Raw genomic sequence first — 17,426 nt, forward strand, 5'->3', positions numbered from 1 at the left:
GTATCATTGAATCAGGCATGGTCAGGTTTTTTTCAAATAATGATGTCCCATTAGGTGGTACTCACTTGAATGGTAGACGAATGCAGCTTTCACAAGAAACTCTTTAGTTCAGGTTTCAAAAGAAACGGGTTTCTTTTACTCGCACTGAAAAACGTAATTGCCGTGTTTCTGGAGGGAAAATACATTGTTGAAGTTATGTAGTTGAATCATTACGTGTGTATATCAAAGAATAACTAACACGTTTATGGTGCCTCATTTGCAAAGTGTTTCTCCATTTATACATTTCAAGAGTTCGAGTCAACCGTTTAAAGCACCTAGGCGTCTATGCATGAGATTTGTGAAGCCTTCGAATCGAGATTGCCTAGACGGTCACAGATTTGACAAAACAACCATTACTCTTTAGTGCGCGCATGGACGAATGCCTGAGTATCGAATACGAACGGGGCATTTATGCGACTTGTTCAAGATAGCAGTGAGCTTGTTACCTCCGTTAAAGATCGGTGTCTTCTGCCATGGGGCGCTTCCGTGAATGTTAGCGCCGGTAAATGGCTCCGGGTTGACTGCCATAAATTGGATCTTGCTTCCGGGTTGAAAAACCGGGTGCTGTAGGGAAATGTAGTCTTGTATCTGTTGTATGATTACCGTGTAAACTCCAAACAGATTTATACAAAACGCTGATGTTTTTGCATTTGTTTAGAAAAACATTTCACGTCCAATATTAGTATTAGTAGGTCATGTGTTGTATCAGCCGGTTGCAAGCTGCCAGTCGTGGTTCAAAAGTTGAAGATAACACAAGCATGTGGTATGGTTTTACGCACGAGAGAGGAGTGCAATTGCCAAATGGCGGACTAGGTGATTTATGGGAATTGCGGTGTATTTTCAAAATCAAATTATTTCCAAGTAAAAGACAGATTAACGAGATGTGTTAGAGTTGTGACAGCTGAATTGCTGATCTGTTACCATTTGTATAAGTGGAGATACTCCTGAATCTTCACTTATGAACATCTATATATTGGAAAAAAGGAGTAGGACATCTTATTTATAAATTATACAATTCTGACATCTCATTGAGACCACATACAGTGGTATTGAATTTCAGTGTAAGCAAAGCTTCTCGTTGTCGCAGTCGGGCCTCTACGTCTCGGCCTCTCGGATCCTGCTCGATCTTAGAGATGATTGTCCATCTTAGGTCATTTTCTACATGGGAATGATCAATCCAATGTTGAACAAGGGGGGCTGACAAAACATTTTTTATGCGAGATTTATGTTGTGACATCCTTTGTCTTGCTTCCTGGTTAGTCTTCCCAATATATAATTTGTTGCATGGGCAAAGAATTCCATAGACAATGTTTCTTGTTTTACAGTTTGTGAATTGGTCATGTTTCCATGATATGCCCTCGTGTTGAAACAGGTTTCCTTCGATGGTAGAAGTGCAACATACACATGTGCCGCATTTTCGATGTCCAATGATGGGAGGAAGATTGACATAATCTCGTAATGTGGGCGCCTTAGTTCTGGGTACTGCTGCCCTCACAATTTGATTTGCTACACTTTTTGTCTTTTTTAAAAGCAAAGAGTGGTACTTCGGAAAATTGGGTATCAAGGTCTTTTAGCAGATGCCAGTTTTGGAGGATGATTTTTTTGAAAGAATTGGACGATGGACATTAGGTTGAAACACAAACTGTGTGTTGTAGAGGATTCCTCTCTATCTTTTTTAAAAGTTCTTCGCGTGGGCTCCACCACGCTCGTTTGATTGCCTGCCGGAGTAGTCTTAGCGGATATCCGCGCTCAAGAAGTCTTTCTTTTAGGGCGTGCGCATGGTTCATGTATTTGTCCTTGAAGGACGGAGGAATTGTCCTACCGGTAAGTTTTGTTTTAGGCTTCTTGGGTGGTTACTTGAGAAGTCAAGTGCTTTATTTCGGTCGGATTTTTTCTTAAAAAGAGTTGTTACCAGGTGACCATTGGAGGAGTATATTTCGACGTCCAAAAAAGGAAGGAGAGTTTTAGATGTTTGAAGACTGAACTTGATGTCTTGCATTCTGTTATCGAGCCATTCGTGGAATGTAACAAGCTGTTCTGAAGTTCCTGACCATGTGAAAAAGACGTCGTCAATAAACCTGACCCATCCACCGAGACATTGATGGAACGGGTTGTTGTTATGGATATATTTATCCTCATATTGGCTCATGAATAGGATCGCCAGTTCCGGGGCAAAAGGACAGCCCATGGCTACTCCTTTTATTTGAAAATAGAAATCATCTTGAATCTGAAGTAATTTTTTGTCAAAGCCATTCTGGCTAGTTCCAAAATGAATTCTGTTGGTATTTTAGTCGGACGTGGTCGTTTGTTCAGGTAGAATTCTAACACTTCCAATGCTTGGTCTTGAGGGATTTGAGTATATAAGGACACAATGTCCATACTAACCAAGAGATCTTGATTTTCATTGAATGGAAATTGATGTAACTTGTTTAAAAAATCCCTAGTGTCCTGGAGGAAAGATTTGACTTCAAATGTGAATGGTTTTAAGAAAAAGTCAATAAATTTCGACACAGGTTCAAATAGTGAATCGCACCCAGAAATAATGGGTCTGCCTGGTGGTGTCTGCTCATTCTTATGTACTTTGGGAAGTAGATAGAACCGAGGTGTTCGAGGGTGTTTGCTGGCCAAGTAGATGTATTCGTTTTTACCAAGGAACCCTTGCTCAAAGCCTCTGGTCAGGATTTTTGATAATTCATTTTTGAGTTCAATAGTTGGGTCGGCATTGATTTTGCGATAGCACTCCGTATCTGATAGTTGTCTTGTAGCTTCAGCTATATATTCATTCGTGCCCCAGATGACAATGGCACCGCCTTTATCGTCTTGTTTCACGATAATATTTTCATCATTTTTAATAGATTTCAGCGCTTCTTTTTGGCCTCGAGACAGGTTGGGTTTAACAAATCTACTTCCCTTCTTCTCTTGTACTGCCATGGCGGATAAAACAGTTTTTTCAAAGTAAATAACTTCCTTGGGTACTTTGTGTGTGGGTGGGCAGAAGCTAGATTTCCTTCTGAATCCTGTGGTTTCAGTTTGTTGTAAACTTTCTTTATCCGAGAAAAAAGTGATCAATCTAATTTTTCTGCAAAACTCGATGAATTCGAGTTTTAAACAGACAAAATCAGTTGGTTTTGTCGGGACAAAAGTGAGTCCTTTTTGCAAGACGCTTATTTCCATTGGGGTGAGGAGTTTATTAGAGAGGTTATAGATGGAGGCTTTCTCTAATTTTTGTAGTTCTGTCTCTTCGTGGACATCTCCCAAGGTTGTTGAAATCTCGTTTTGCCTCGGGCTTTCTGTTGGCCCTGTGCTAAAAAAGATTGCTGTTGTTGTTGGTTATTTTGTTGGTAGTTCTGTTGATAATGTTGTTGAAAATTGTTTTGATAACCACCTCCACGTGTGTATTGAGGACGCGAGGTTCCTTGATCTGAATCGCTTCCTCCTGATGATAAAGTGTCTGAGAAGGTCAAGTATTTAGTCCGCGATCTGTCCTGATTATCCGGAAGGAATCGTCGTGCCTCAGGATGAGAGTAGAAGTCTTGTTGAAGGTACGGATAGGCTTTTTCGAAGGTGAAATTGCGCTTATCTCTTTCGAAATTGCTATCCTTTTGTTGGACCGTGTAGTCTTTAAATTCCAGAATCTCTTTTTCAACTTTTTCAAGCAGGTTCTTGCAGTCTTGGATCAAAGGATTTGATTTCATTTCTGCCTCCAAAGACTCAATCTCTTCCAGCTGTAATTTAGATAGACGTTGCGCTGTCTCAATAGTCAAGACCATTAGGTCTCGGCTGCATTTAGTTTCAATATAACTAAAGCCTTTTTTGTAGATGCTGTCTTCAGTAAATATTACTGGTATATTCTTCACTATCAGTCCTGATGGTATAGTGCCTGATCTGAGATGTTGGAGTAAGTAGTGGCCATGTAGGTCGGTCCGAATTTGCTTTTTCTTTAGGCGAATGAGTTTGTCTGATTCATTGTTACTCTGAGCACTACTGCTAAGAGTGGCTGATCCAAATAAAGGAGGGTCGCTCAAAAGTTTTTTAAATGTGATCTTCGCTATATGCGAAAGTTTGATCTTCTGACATAATAAATGATGAAATCTAAGTTTTTTTGGGACAGGACGTACAACATAGAACATTCATACACTACAGAAACTTCAATACATCATTACTGAAACAGGAGGAAAAATACTAAGAAAATACAAAAACTCAACAAGGTAATGTAAAGTAACTAATGATCACCACAATAACTTTTATCGTGATACCAACGCAATTTCGAAAGGGAGACTCAAACCAGTATGTAGTCTGCATCAATGCGGAACAGACCAAAGATAATGACGGTGAATGCTGACCTCCACTTCGGCATTATCATTAAGCTTCCCCCCTACTGCTTAGCATCACAAGCCCTCCCCACCCTCTGAGCACAAACTGAGCCTTTCTTAAGCAAGTGTGAACACTTCCTTATTCCTCCTCCAACAGCCATTCCCTAGTCTGCCTGACCCCTCCCTCACTCCTTACACCCTTCCTGCACAGGTCCAGCGGGCGCCTACACTTAGGGGCTTCACATTGGCATTTATATTTTTAAAAAGCAGCGTTTGAAAATCCTTTCTTGTAAATGGCTGAATAGCCTCTAATAATGTATGTATGTTAACTATGCAGGCCATGTGTAGGGGGCACAAAATAACTAACCTGGATTTTGGTTCTTTTGACTTAGCCATATTTTTACATTTTGTTTGTTAAACGTTTTACATGCAAAATATTGTGGTGCTCGGCTCATGCTCAAGCAGACCCTTAGGGGGTATTCGTTAGGTAGGCTCAGGCTCGGCCCAGCCTATTAATTTGTTGACTTGCCCACAGCTCACCTCTAATCTTTGCCCCCCCTGTGTGTCGGGCTGGTGTTTGTTTAAGGCTGTTAATTCCGAAAGTATTTCCTGGTGTTTGTTTCATTCGTCATTTCTCTTTCACACCCTTCCTGCTGATCATTCATGTGATGAGGTTGAACAGATTAGCAAAACAGGGATATGGCAGAGTGAGAAGGGTGACGCAGCAGCAGTGAAAGGGTTTCTGTTGTGGCGGCCCATGTGTGTGTTTCAGTGTTATAACAAGCATTGGCATAGCCAATAGGTCTCGCCTTTTGGACCTTATAAGTATTTAGTTATGCAGTACAAAATCCTTGGTGCAACAACATCAACTGTTGCATGGTTAAACAATTATAAGGTCCAAAGGCGAGACCTATTGGCTATACCAATGCTTGTTAGAAAAGGACTGGCGGTCCTAGTTCTGTTCCGCTTCAAGATAGCCTTCTCCACAGCTTTAAAGAAGGAATTAGATGAGTTTTTATGGGAAGCATCCTGGAGAAGAAGTTGACTAGGGGCGCTATCATCATTTTCGATTAATCAACCGCACCCCACAGTGTTAGGTGTTTGAGAGACCATGAGTTTAATACATTTTTAATTTTGGAAAGTGTTTTTCTTTCGTTGATTGAGATAGTGGCCTGAAAATCTTTGCTAAACCAAATGCCTAAATATTTGAGCACCTCAGGTTGCCATTTCAGACTAGAGTTGCCAAGAATCGTGGGGGTACAGTGGATATTCATGGGGAAGATCTTCACTTTGGTGTGGTTAAGAATGTAGCCAGATACTTAAAAGTAGTTGTTGATATCCAATATAATGTGGGGAATAGCTTTGTCTGCGTCTTCAGTGAAGATAAGAACGTCGTCGGTGTCGTAAGCTGCAACAAGTTGCCTGCCCGATTGAAATTGGAAACCTTTGATGTTGTTATTCTCTTTTTGAGAACATAAGAGGGATTCTATAACTAATAGGAACAGGAGTAGGGATAGGGGCATCCCTGTCTGTTTCTTTGACCTAATGGGAATGATTTGGATAAGTAGCTTTTAATACTGACTTTTTCCAGTGGTGTTGCATAGGGAGCACTCACCCTTTGAATGAAGTTCTCGCCTAGTTGAGATTTGTGTAGTGCCTCCTGTACGAAGGTACATGAGACCTTATCAAAGGCTTTTTCTGTGTTGAGAGCCATGGCTGCGGTTGGCAAGGGTGATGGCTAAGTTCTTTTACGAGCGTTTGTAGACTTGAATATTGTTGGCGGCTAGCCTACCTTTTATTAAACCGGTTTGGGTATGGGCAACGAATTTTGGTGTCGCTTTCTCCAATATTTTTCCCAGGATTTTTGGTGTATATTTTACAGTCAATATTGATTAATGATATCTGCCTATAGTTTTTGACATCCACTGCATCCTTTCCTTCCTTCGCAATGACCACTATTGAGGGCTCGGAGGCCAAGCCAGAGATGCGGCCGGAGGTGACATACGATTCGAATAAGGGCAGAAGAGGTTCTGATAGAAGAGTGAGGTATGTTTTACAAAAAAACACTGAGTACCCATCAGGTCCTGGAGCGTTACCTGGCATGAGGTTTTAATGGCTGTGTGGATTTCCTCAGAGGTGATTGGGGCGTTGAGTTGGGATCTGTTTTCTGCTGAGGCTGATGGTAGCGAACAGGTGTACAGATACATAACGCAATCTTTTCGGTTGGTTGTATTGTTTCGGGTGTAGAGGTCAGAGTAGAAGTTATGGGAGACCTCCAGAACCACCGGTGGGGAGGCAACCGTAACACCAGATTTGGTTTTGATGGCCATGGTGATGGTTTTGTTTTTGGAGTGTTTCAGATCGTTAACAAGGGCCTTCCCAGCTTTGTTTCCGATGCCGATTTCTCAGGGTTGCCAATGTCCATCCATTTCTGAACTCTAATACTTAGTAGTTGATTGTATTCATATTGCATTCTGCGCAGCTTAGGGACGTCTTGGTAGCCAGCGAGTGTCCGATGGATTCATTTAGGGATTTGATCTCTGATTCGATAGAGTTGAGACACTTGTTCAGGGATTTGTTTCTGGTAGCAACTAGATTTATTAAGGTGCCTCTGAGAGAGGCTTTTTAGGCGCCCAACAAATCGAATCTGAGGTGTCCCCATCTCTGTTTTATTACAGGAAGTGTTGGATTATTTCACTGATTTTAATTTTTGATAGGTCATCCTCCAAGAGTGCGTTGTTAAGGCTCTAAAATTTTGGTGGTGGCCGAGTACCTGCGAGAGAAAGATCAATAGATATGCACACATGGTCGCTAATTAGTATGGGCTCAATCTTGGGGTTCTGTGCCAAGGGGACTATGGTCTTATCTATTAGGATTTAATCAATTTTCATGAGGGTATGGTGATGAGGGGATTAGGACGTCTATTCACTCCCTTTTGGGTTGAATAGTCTCCAGGTGTCGAATAGGTTGTTTTTCTTGAAGTAAAATGTCATCTGTTTATGAGATCTGCTGCCCGGAAATTTATGTGAGGAGATTCTATCCAGGACACAGCCCATTGGTAGATTGAAGTCCACCCCTACAATGTCACCCACTTTATCTGGGATTTGTGAGAGGCCTTTGTCCAGGTCCTGCCATAGATATATTACTACAGCTATCTCTTTGTTTTTCTTTAAGATACTGGTGATTAATTATATCTGCCTTGATAATAGTGTGTGTGGCAGAGGACGGAAATCTCAGATTTTTTTGCTTTTTGCAAATACAGTGACGTCCTGTGTGGCCCAAGGGCAATAGATTATGTCATCATTAAAAGGCTCAATATGAGTCTCTTGTAGGAGAATTATGGCTCTTTTCTGTTTGTTGCAGTAAACAGCTATTTTATTTTCCCATTTCACCGGATGTAAGAGACCTTTAGTGGTTTGTGATAGAATTCTGATGTCAACCATCAGTTAATGGTGAGGAGGAATATTTAGCAGAGAGTCGATGTGACTTGAAGATGTGAAATAGAAACGTGCAAGTGAGCAAACTTAGCGTTGACATGTGTGGAACAAACCGCCACAATGGTTGGGTGTCTGGATTGCCGACCAGTGGGTAGAGGATTGAATACAAGGGCTGTGGAAAATGCCTTGCAGACCTGCTTGGGGGCTCAGAATGCTTGGGGCCCCTTGAGGAGTGAGGAGGGCAGGGACAAGGGGTAGACGGGACAGTGGAGCAAAAAGAAGAGGGAAGAGTAAGAGTGAAAAGAACATTTGTACAGCATATTAATGACTAAGGTGTGCATAGCAAACTAAAGAAATTACTTAACATTCATAAAATAAAGCAAATACAATACACAATTCTCTTTAGGTACAAACCCTGGGTGCCAAGCCACTTGGCATGGAACATTTTGCCTTTAGGATGTCCTGCTCCCACAAAAAACACATACACAAACTGATGTCTGTTTTACATTAGTAAGCCATCAGCTGAATTGATTGGTGTTAATCAGTTGGAATAATTTTGTATATTGCAAATCGTTCTCTTTGGACCGAGTGTACTGAGAGACAAGTCGCAAAATGTGAGGGCATATTGGTGAATGACTTTTTACTTCATGTATCTGATTGTGAGAGCAACGTGTATATACTAATAGGTCAAATCACAACATTTCTAGCCACAGGCAGTTCAGAACGGCCTGCCTAGAGTATATTATTTAACCCAGATCTATGACAGGGAGTGAATGGTTGATTTGTACAGCATTCCATCCATCGTCTGTTCTTTTTGCATTTGTCACCTGAAGTGTGAAGAGTATGTCCAGACATGGGTCCCTTGCTCGCTGTGCCACCAGATTCAAGCTAGCCTGGCTGATGAGGGGTGATACCCCAAAACCGATCCCAGGGTGCTTGTTTTTGGTCCAGGGAGGACCTGGTATGGCAGTTCGGGCTGGAAAGGCATGTCAAGCAAAATAATAATGGATTTAACCCAGATTTGTGACGGGGTGAATGTTTGAATTGTTCAGCATTCCGACCGTCATCTGTTCTTTTTGCACATGAGTATGTTAATCAGGCAGGTCGCTATTTGTGACCCCCTATAATTGCCTACAAACATGCTGATGGTGATCTGCAGTGAACAGCAGACAACCATCACAGTGTTTGCGTTTTAGAGTAACACGTTTTTCTTAAGCAAACGGTGCATCTTATAGAAATTGTTGCAGATTGTTGCCTCCTCCCATTCTCCCCAGTTGGCCTAAGACTATTTACAGAAGTTCCCTCCTCCTTTGAGCTGCTAAGTAACTGATCAATGGTTTGAAACAGCAACTGTGGCCAAAGACCCTTTGTAACATACTTTATTGAATTACAATTTGGAGGGGATACCCCTTTCACACTCCGGAAATGCAATTTGGTATCAGTCGCTAAACCCATTTTGCGAGGTGGAAATAATTTACTGACTTGCCAAATGGGGTTCAGTAAGTACTAATAAAAAAAAAATCATGTGGCCGCAAAGCCTGTGATTTTGTGAATCACAAGGTTGTTGACTGCAAAATGGCTTTATACAGTTGGGCCTTCTTTCCTGATTTTTGCGCACTATTATAGTCTGTTATACTTTCAGTGTTTATTTTTCAAAATGTATTTGGTAACTCTGTCAGATGGTTCTTCATTTGTTACCCCTAGGTCACTCTCATTCACTCTCACATTGCTTTAGCTGATGTGAGTCTGCAGCCCAGTGTCCGTCAGGCTGTGAAGGAAATCCTACTGAAGAAAGGGGTGAAGCTAGTATTAGGTAGGTGAGTTCATCCTTCCAGTTTTTCTTGATTTTGTGAGGAGCTGCTCAATGAAATTGTGAAATACTTTTTTAAGATGTATTTATGTTAATAAAAGCAAAATTATTTCCAAAGTTATAGACTGTTACTATTCTAAGCACAAATGGCTGTTGAGAAAAATACTGCAAACAATGACAATTTTGGTATGAATGCTATGCTGGCATGCACCAGTTATCATTTGTTTATCTTGATCTGCTCAAGAACATCTGTAGAAAGGTAATCAGTTCTTAGTTGCGAGTACTGGCGGTGTGGTAAAGCCACACACTCAAAATCTTTTCCTGTGTAGGAACACCACACCAGTACAATGCAATTATGATTTAAACCCCATGTGGGACCTAATTTACCAGTTGTAAACCAATACGAAATTCCCAGTTCAGTGGTATTTAACGCATATGTTTAACATCTGCTCTGAGCAGGGGCTAAACGTATTTTGCAGCCTCTGACTGGGTAAAGGTGGGGGTGTGGGGAGATAGTGGGAGGGAAGGGTAGGGTGTCATGTTCTTTAGGATAGTCCCATCATGTACATACCAATTACACACATTTTTTCCCATCCACACGACAAAACGGTCCTAACACAGGTGACCTTTATCTAGTAGCTTACTTCTGTCTCTCCGTCATCAGGCTCCTGGTACCCTATCTTAATCCTTGTACCTGACGTACATAAACATGTCCTCAGGCATGGCTGATTTAGTCTATAAGGGTCACCACTTTTTTTCATCCATGGCCAAGAGCCAGCTCTGCACGATCATGTTTGTTTAGAAAAGGATTAGCAGAGGATTAGCAAATGTTTTCAAAACATATCGATTCTAGAAGAAACCCTGGAGTGACCACTTTAGTATAAAAGACCCTCACCCTCACTATATGTAAATGTCAAGATAGATCCTAATGGAGCTATGAAACCCCCGGGGAAGTACCAACCCCTCACCTGATGGTTCTGAATGAAGGACCCATCTCTGCGTCGAGGATGGCACCCTGCAAGGGATGTCAGGTCTCCTCTGCCTCTCAAAGGATCAACCTGCAGAGTTTCGGTCCAGCCTGGAAGGAATTCTCCTCTGTTCTGTATGGGAAGGGTGGGGTAAAGAGATCCCACTTCAGTTAAAGGATCATGAATGAATTACGAGGATTCATTACCATCCTAACCATAAAACAGCATGATATAAGAGAGACACAAATGGTTTGCACAATAGAGATGGCAAGCCTCAAGATGGGAAAAGAGAACGCATTACATTACTTTATTTTTCTCTTTTATCCACAGTAAGTGTTTTTCCCGTATTTCGGGATAAGCCTCTACATGTAACAGGAGAGGGCACGGATTTGTAAAGACCGGCTCAGTTCCAAGGGGCCCAGTGTACCGAATTGCGGTAGGGCTCGGACAGAAATAAAAGGCGACTGTCCTGAAGAATACCGAGGTGACCAGCTTTGGCACATTTGTTACGGTTGAAACATGTCGACATAAGCAGTATCAGGAGGGAAGTCTTGTGAGATCCTTGGGCCTCGAACGAGACACTTCCCATCCTAATTCGAGTTTTTAATCCTGATAGGGGTACCAGGTAATGTCCAATAAAACACTTATTTCAGTTGGCACCCTTAATCAGTTTTAATATTCCTTATTAACTGCACTTTAGTCGCACTATTATTTCTGACACTTGGTGATTGGTACACATCAAATCACTTTATATGTTACATGTTGTCTGGAATTTATGGTTTGTCTTGTCGAGTGACTTTGATTATTGTTGTTTTCCCCTTCCTAATGCTCCGCCCGGGGTGTGGCTACACCAGGGCGTATTGCAAGCAGGCCCAATGATGGTAGAATGTCACATGCTTCGGTATGTGAGTGAGGGCAACTTTTTCCAATGATTGAATTTCCCCATGTCTACGTTCCGTTGTGGTTGCTTTTTTTTGGTGTGTACTCTACTACCCCCCCTTATGTGTTCACAGTTCAAACTCAAAACACACCAATAATTAGTCCACAGACACTAAAAGCAATAATGGGTGTGTTCCCGTCAAAAAGGGATCAAGTACCATTCTGGATTCCTCAAAACATAGCACAGTTGGAAGCATTATTTCTCCATATGGGTCCATATGGGTCCACAGGAAAAACACACAATGTTAACAATTTGCTTGCCAATGGAAAGGGTTCCCTCATTGGAGGATCGTACCACATGGGGAACAATCTTTGCTGCAGCCTACATTAGAATACACGGTGCCCCGACCATATTGGGTATTCCTGAAGTATTGCCTGCCCTGGACTTGGGGATGAAACTGATGGGTAATTTTGACCAAGTCTTACCAATTATGTTGCGCAACATCAAGGGAGAAGCAGCAGCGATGGCTATACGCAAACGCTTAATGGAAATAGCTCCTGCAAATCAGGAGCGTGCATTATTTATTTATTTATTTATTTACTTGTTAAGCGCGACTGCCACCCAAAGGGTATCCTGGCGCTGAGACTGCGTCTATCCTGCAGGCATACTACCATTACATTGCTCTGGGGAACAAAAAGGTCTTGAGGTCCTTTTTAAAAGGGATGAAATCTTGTCTACACCTCAGCGCCAACGGGAGGGTGTTCCAGAGAGTGGCAGCCGTGAAACTAAAAGCACGGCCACCCATCCTCACTCTATTGATCCTGGGGACCGTCACCAGAAACGCAGAGGAGGATCTTAGGGGTCTGGCAGCGAGGTACCAGGAAAAAAGGTTTTGGAGCGGTATCGGCCCCTGTCCGTGCAAGGCCTTAAAGACGAGACAGAGCGCCTTGAAGGAAATTCTCTCTTGGATGGGTAACCAATGGAGGTCTGCTAATGCGCCAGAGGAAGAGGCAGATCGAGGACGGGATAGAGCCAATTTAGCCGCCATATTTTGGATCCTCTGCAGCTTTAGAATCAAAGTTTTTGGGGCTCCCAGAAGTAGTGCATTGCAGTAGTCTAATCGACTAAGAATAGAACTGCGCACTACCTCTGCCCTTGCCTCCTCTTAGCATTACCAAAAATGATCGAAGAAACCTATGCTTCACTAGGTAGAGATAGTTTGGGAGCAAAACTAGGAAAACCACAAGTGGTGAGTACTTCTGACAAGGATAACTCAAAGTAAGCACCCATTTCTTTAAAAAAGAAACAGGATATTAAAAAAAATCAAAAATAATAATAAAGGAAACACTTCCCGATCAAAGGGTGGGTCTCCCCAATGGAAGTACTCTAAAAAGAGCTACAACCTTAGGAATCGTGATAATATTAGAAAACTGATACACGTTTCTTTCATTCCTTTCCGGGTTCATCAAAAAGCTCATCAAGGCAAGGACGGTTAGAACAAAAAATTGAAGATCGACCAAAGGGATAAAGGGAAACACATTGCACTTCAGATTTCATTATCAAACAGGAAGAGAAACATAAAGCACAACCTCAATTCAAAAAGAAGACAGCTGGCTTAAAAATGAGAAATGCTCAGGTTACTGAGGACTCAGCATCTGAATGGGGAATGAGCTCTGACGATGCTAGACAGCACGGCAGAAGTAACAATAGCTCGCCAGAACCTGAAGGAATTTCTGGTGACAGCAGTATTGAATGAATACATCATGGTGGAAACATCTGATACAAGAGTGAGTGTTCCACACGAAATTGATCTCCAAATAGAGGGGTGCTTCTCAATAAAAATTGAAGGGCTTTTTTGGGAAAATTTGACATTTGGATACGACATCCTCTTAGCAAAAAAAGATTGGCCGCTTGAATTTATAATGGGTTGCCAAAAAGGTGAAAGCGTCATTTTGCCTGTCTTTTCAGACCTCGTTCCTGTTTTCTTGAAACACTCATACACGCGGGTGTGGGCACAAGCGCTAGCTCTGGCATTATACCGCAACCATGTGGGGTGGAACGTGGAGTCCAAACACCACGAGAACCCATTAAAAACTACTCCAACTCCACAGAGACAGTACCCTATTAAAATGAAGCGAAGAAACAGGTTAAAGAAATCTTAGACCAACTAGAATACCAAGGTGTGATTTAAACTGGCACCTTGCCAATGAACAAACCTTTGTTTTCAGTAATGAAACCTGACAACACATATCGTTTGGTTTTAGATTACAGATATTTGAACTCATACACAAAAACATTTGCAGTTCAGAACGTACGTAGTGCCGCACTAGATATCTGGAATGGATTCTTCTGCCAAAATATAGCTCCTGAAAGCAGATATTTGACAGGATTTTCTGCACTCAGCGTCAATTTTGTCATTTGCCCCAAGGCTAGAAGAACAGCCCAGGGCTATTCTCGACAAAAGTGTCAGAGCTATTACAAACTTGCGATGAAGAGGCAGTGTCCTACTTAGATGATATTTATCTGATGGACAATTAATTACTTGAAAGCTTGTGCAGGGTGAACAACATAATTGTTGGTTTGGCCAATTTGGGCTACAAATTTAACTTCAAAAAAATCAAAAATTGCCCATCTCAGCATCCAATTTTTGGGATATGAGCTGTCAAGTGAAGACAAAAGCCTGGCTGCAAATTTTCTAGGAAAATGCACACTAATACAGCCTCCAAAGAATCTGAAGGGTTTACAATCCATTTTAGGATTTCTAAATTTCGGCAGAACGTACATTCAAGACTACGCAGAAAGAGTCAAACCTTTCTATGACCTAATCAGACCAGATTTCACAGCAAACAAGTGGACTCAAAAACATACAGACACTCTAATTTCAGTTCAAGCTGACATGATAGCTTCAAAACACTTGCAGACACAAGTAAATGTCCACAACCTTGTTTTACGGGTCATCCCCGGGTTATCAGGGTTTACCTACATCACGTTCAATGAAGGTGAGACAGTTCCAATCGCATACAACTCTCATTTGTAGATTAATACTAAAAAACGATTGGCATAACACACCGTATGCTCAAATTCCTGGAGTGGGGGATGTAGTAATACAAAACAAAAATCACAGATTAGGTTTAATTCTTGCTGCACACAAGGGTCTGGGATCTGCACACACAGGAGTAACTGCAACAATTTCATTATTGTAGCAGCAGTACTCGTGGTCGGGGCTGACAAAGCAAACAAAGGACTATGTCCTGAAGTGCGATATTTGCCAGACAGGGCTTACAAGTACATCTTGGTGGCAGTGGATTCATAGTCATAGTCAAAAAGTTTATTGTATGATTAATTAAAATCTTTACAATCTTCCCATTGTAAAAATAACTGTACAGAAACAATCCATATCATACAATTAATGTCAAACAGCCTTAAAATTAAGTACAACAGTTAAAATTTGGATTTAGGCCAGCTCCTGCCATCTTACTGGGCTCTTAATCGACTTTGTATTCAGTCCATGTGTACCGTTGGGGATCCTTAAGAAGCAGGGGTAGGGCAACTTTCTCCTGTGTTTTGAACCTGCTCAGCTTGCCCTAACCGTTTTCTTACCTCTGCCAAGAATTTTACTCTCCGGCAGGCCAGAATTATGGAGGAACCCCCCAGAAAGCTTATCACTGCCTGTCTGGAAGTACGAATTTTCAGTTCATTAAAAATGGGCTTCAAACACCGTCTCCTCAGGACCGTGAATGCTGGACAAGCACATAGAAAAATAGATAAGGATTCCGTTTTGTATCCACATAGCCGGCATTGCTCTGTTTGATGGTTGTGTTTCCAGGATGGTAATAGATCTTTTGCAAAGTGCTGTCCCATTCGGTACTCTATATAGTTCTTTTATAAGTGCCCGCTAAAATGAGATAATAAATATGCTTGTGGCTTAAGTGATTTGAAAGAGGTGATGATGGTCCACCCGTGCCGACTTTTAGAGGTAGTGTTTTTGTCCACCAAGACGGATTTCCTTTTTGCTGCCTCGTTTACTGCTCTAGTAATACTTGCTTTATCTGCCCTGATTTCCCATACTGTTTGTAGACCAAGCTCAATCAAGCAGGTTTGCAAATACCTTCCCCAGGAGCTCGGTGTTTAGTTTTCCACCTGATGTTTGATTTCTTCCCAGCATAGACTGTCCATGGTCTCTGGGCCGGCGGAGCGAAATTTTTGGCATAGCTTCACGAAGCCGTTCATGCTCAGGAATTTCTGGTTTTGAAGGCCAAATTCGAGCCGCTCTTGAGGGGGGGAGGCAGATTTTGGCAGATTAAAACATGCTTTATAGATCTTTGTCTGCAGGCCATTTAGTAGATCAGCCTCCTTGCCGCACCAGGTGACAAGGCCGTAGGACAGGGTGGGCAGAATTTGAGCAGCCATAACCTTTAGGAGATAATTGTAATTTGGGCTAACCAATTTTGCTTTTAATAGTCGATATGCGAAAATTGGCGAATGCGCTTTGGCTTTTAATGCCAATTTATGCTCCTTATGTGTTAATCCTTGCTCTATTGTAATATCAAGGTATTTGTAGGACCATTGCTCTTCCACAGTTGCACCATTAGTCGTCCATTTGTACTTGATTTTTTTTTATTCCACTAGGCGAATGACTTACGTTTTTGCTTTATTTAATTCCAGTTTTTCCTGTTCCAAGTAGGCTGTTAATATATTTATAGCTCTTTGTAGGCCTATTGGTGTTTGACTTAGCACTACTATGTCGTCCGCGTACAGTAGTACATTAATTGGTTTGTTGTCCAAAGACGGTGGGTGACATTCAGCGGCATCCATAACTTTGCTAATGTCTGTGAGGAAAAGATTGAATAAGATAGGGGCTAGCACGCAACCTTCTTTTAAGCCTTGTTGCGTTGTAATACTCGAGGTTGTGCTTCCTCCATTTCCTAGGTTCACTCTTGCCCATGTGTTATTGTGCAGGGCGACTATTGCTTTTAATAGTTGACTCGGCAGTCCCCAGATGTTTAGTTTAGACCACAGGCGCTCTCTGCTCACTCGGTCAAAAGCGGATTTTATGTCCACGAAACATGCGTACAACCGAGATCCCTTTTTTACTGCGTTTTCTGTTAAGAGCGCCAGAATAGCTACATTTGTTATGGTTCCTATCCCTTGCCTGAAACCTGTTTCAAACTTAGGAATTATATTCGTGTCACCTATCCAGTCTCGTAGCTGTACTAGGATGCAGGATGCGTAAAGTTTGGCCTCAACATCAATTAAGGATATCAACCTGTAGTTTGGGCAGCCCATTTGGACCTGCTGCTCCTTCAGTCTTTAATTTTAATATTATGCCCCTCAATTGTTTTTTAGAAGTTAGAGGGTTTGTTTCTTTGCCACTTTTTTCTTTGACCCGCTCTTCGTTTTCTTTGTTTTCCATACTCGTGTTACCATTTATTTTCCCCCCTTCTGACTCCATCACCCATGGACCTTCGTTGGTACCTGGCTCTGTGTTACAGTACAGATTTTGCACATGTTGAACCTAGGTTTCTTCTCCGATCCCTGCCTCTTGTTGGAGGCTTGCTCCTTTATTCATGTTGTTTATTATACCCCAGAAGTCCCTACTGTTTGGCAATTTTCCCTCACACAATAATTTATTCCAGATGGTTTCATTGTGTGTGGTCTTGGCACCCCACAACATCTTCTTGTAAACCCTCCTTGCTTCCTTTAGTTTGCTTTTATCCAAAATTTTCCCCATTCTTTTTGCCTGTAATATGACCTCTCTTGCGACCCTTCTCTTTTGAGCTCTTAGGTCCGTGTTCATCTACGGCTCCTTCCTGGTGTTGAAACTTGTTCGGTTCCCCAACACTGCTGGAAATTTAAGGATAAGGTCCTGGGTCAGCTGCTCCCAGTTGGTCACCTGATCTTCCTCTAGCTGAGACCCTAAATTTGTTATATAGTCCTTTGCTGTGTCCAGGACATTTTTCAACCCCCCCCCCCCCCCCC

The 17,426-nt window shown here is 41.9% G+C and overlaps 1 protein-coding gene across 1 annotated transcript in view; it reads left to right on the top strand.

The window, feature by feature from the left end:
• The window catches only part of AIFM2 (AIF family member 2, ferroptosis suppressor), a 408,648-nt gene that overhangs the window by 202,339 nt on the left and 188,883 nt on the right, over positions 1 to 17,426 (top strand). The window contains exon 6 of the mRNA XM_086922126.1: positions 9,494 to 9,602. Coding sequence (XP_086778252.1) covers positions 9,494 to 9,602 — 109 coding nt within the window. The remainder of the gene's footprint in view (positions 1 to 9,493; positions 9,603 to 17,426) is intronic.

The sequence above is a fragment of the Lissotriton vulgaris genome, chromosome 5 (assembly GCF_964263255.1).
Source record: "Lissotriton vulgaris chromosome 5, aLisVul1.2, whole genome shotgun sequence".
Lineage (NCBI taxonomy): Eukaryota > Metazoa > Chordata > Amphibia > Caudata > Salamandridae > Lissotriton > Lissotriton vulgaris.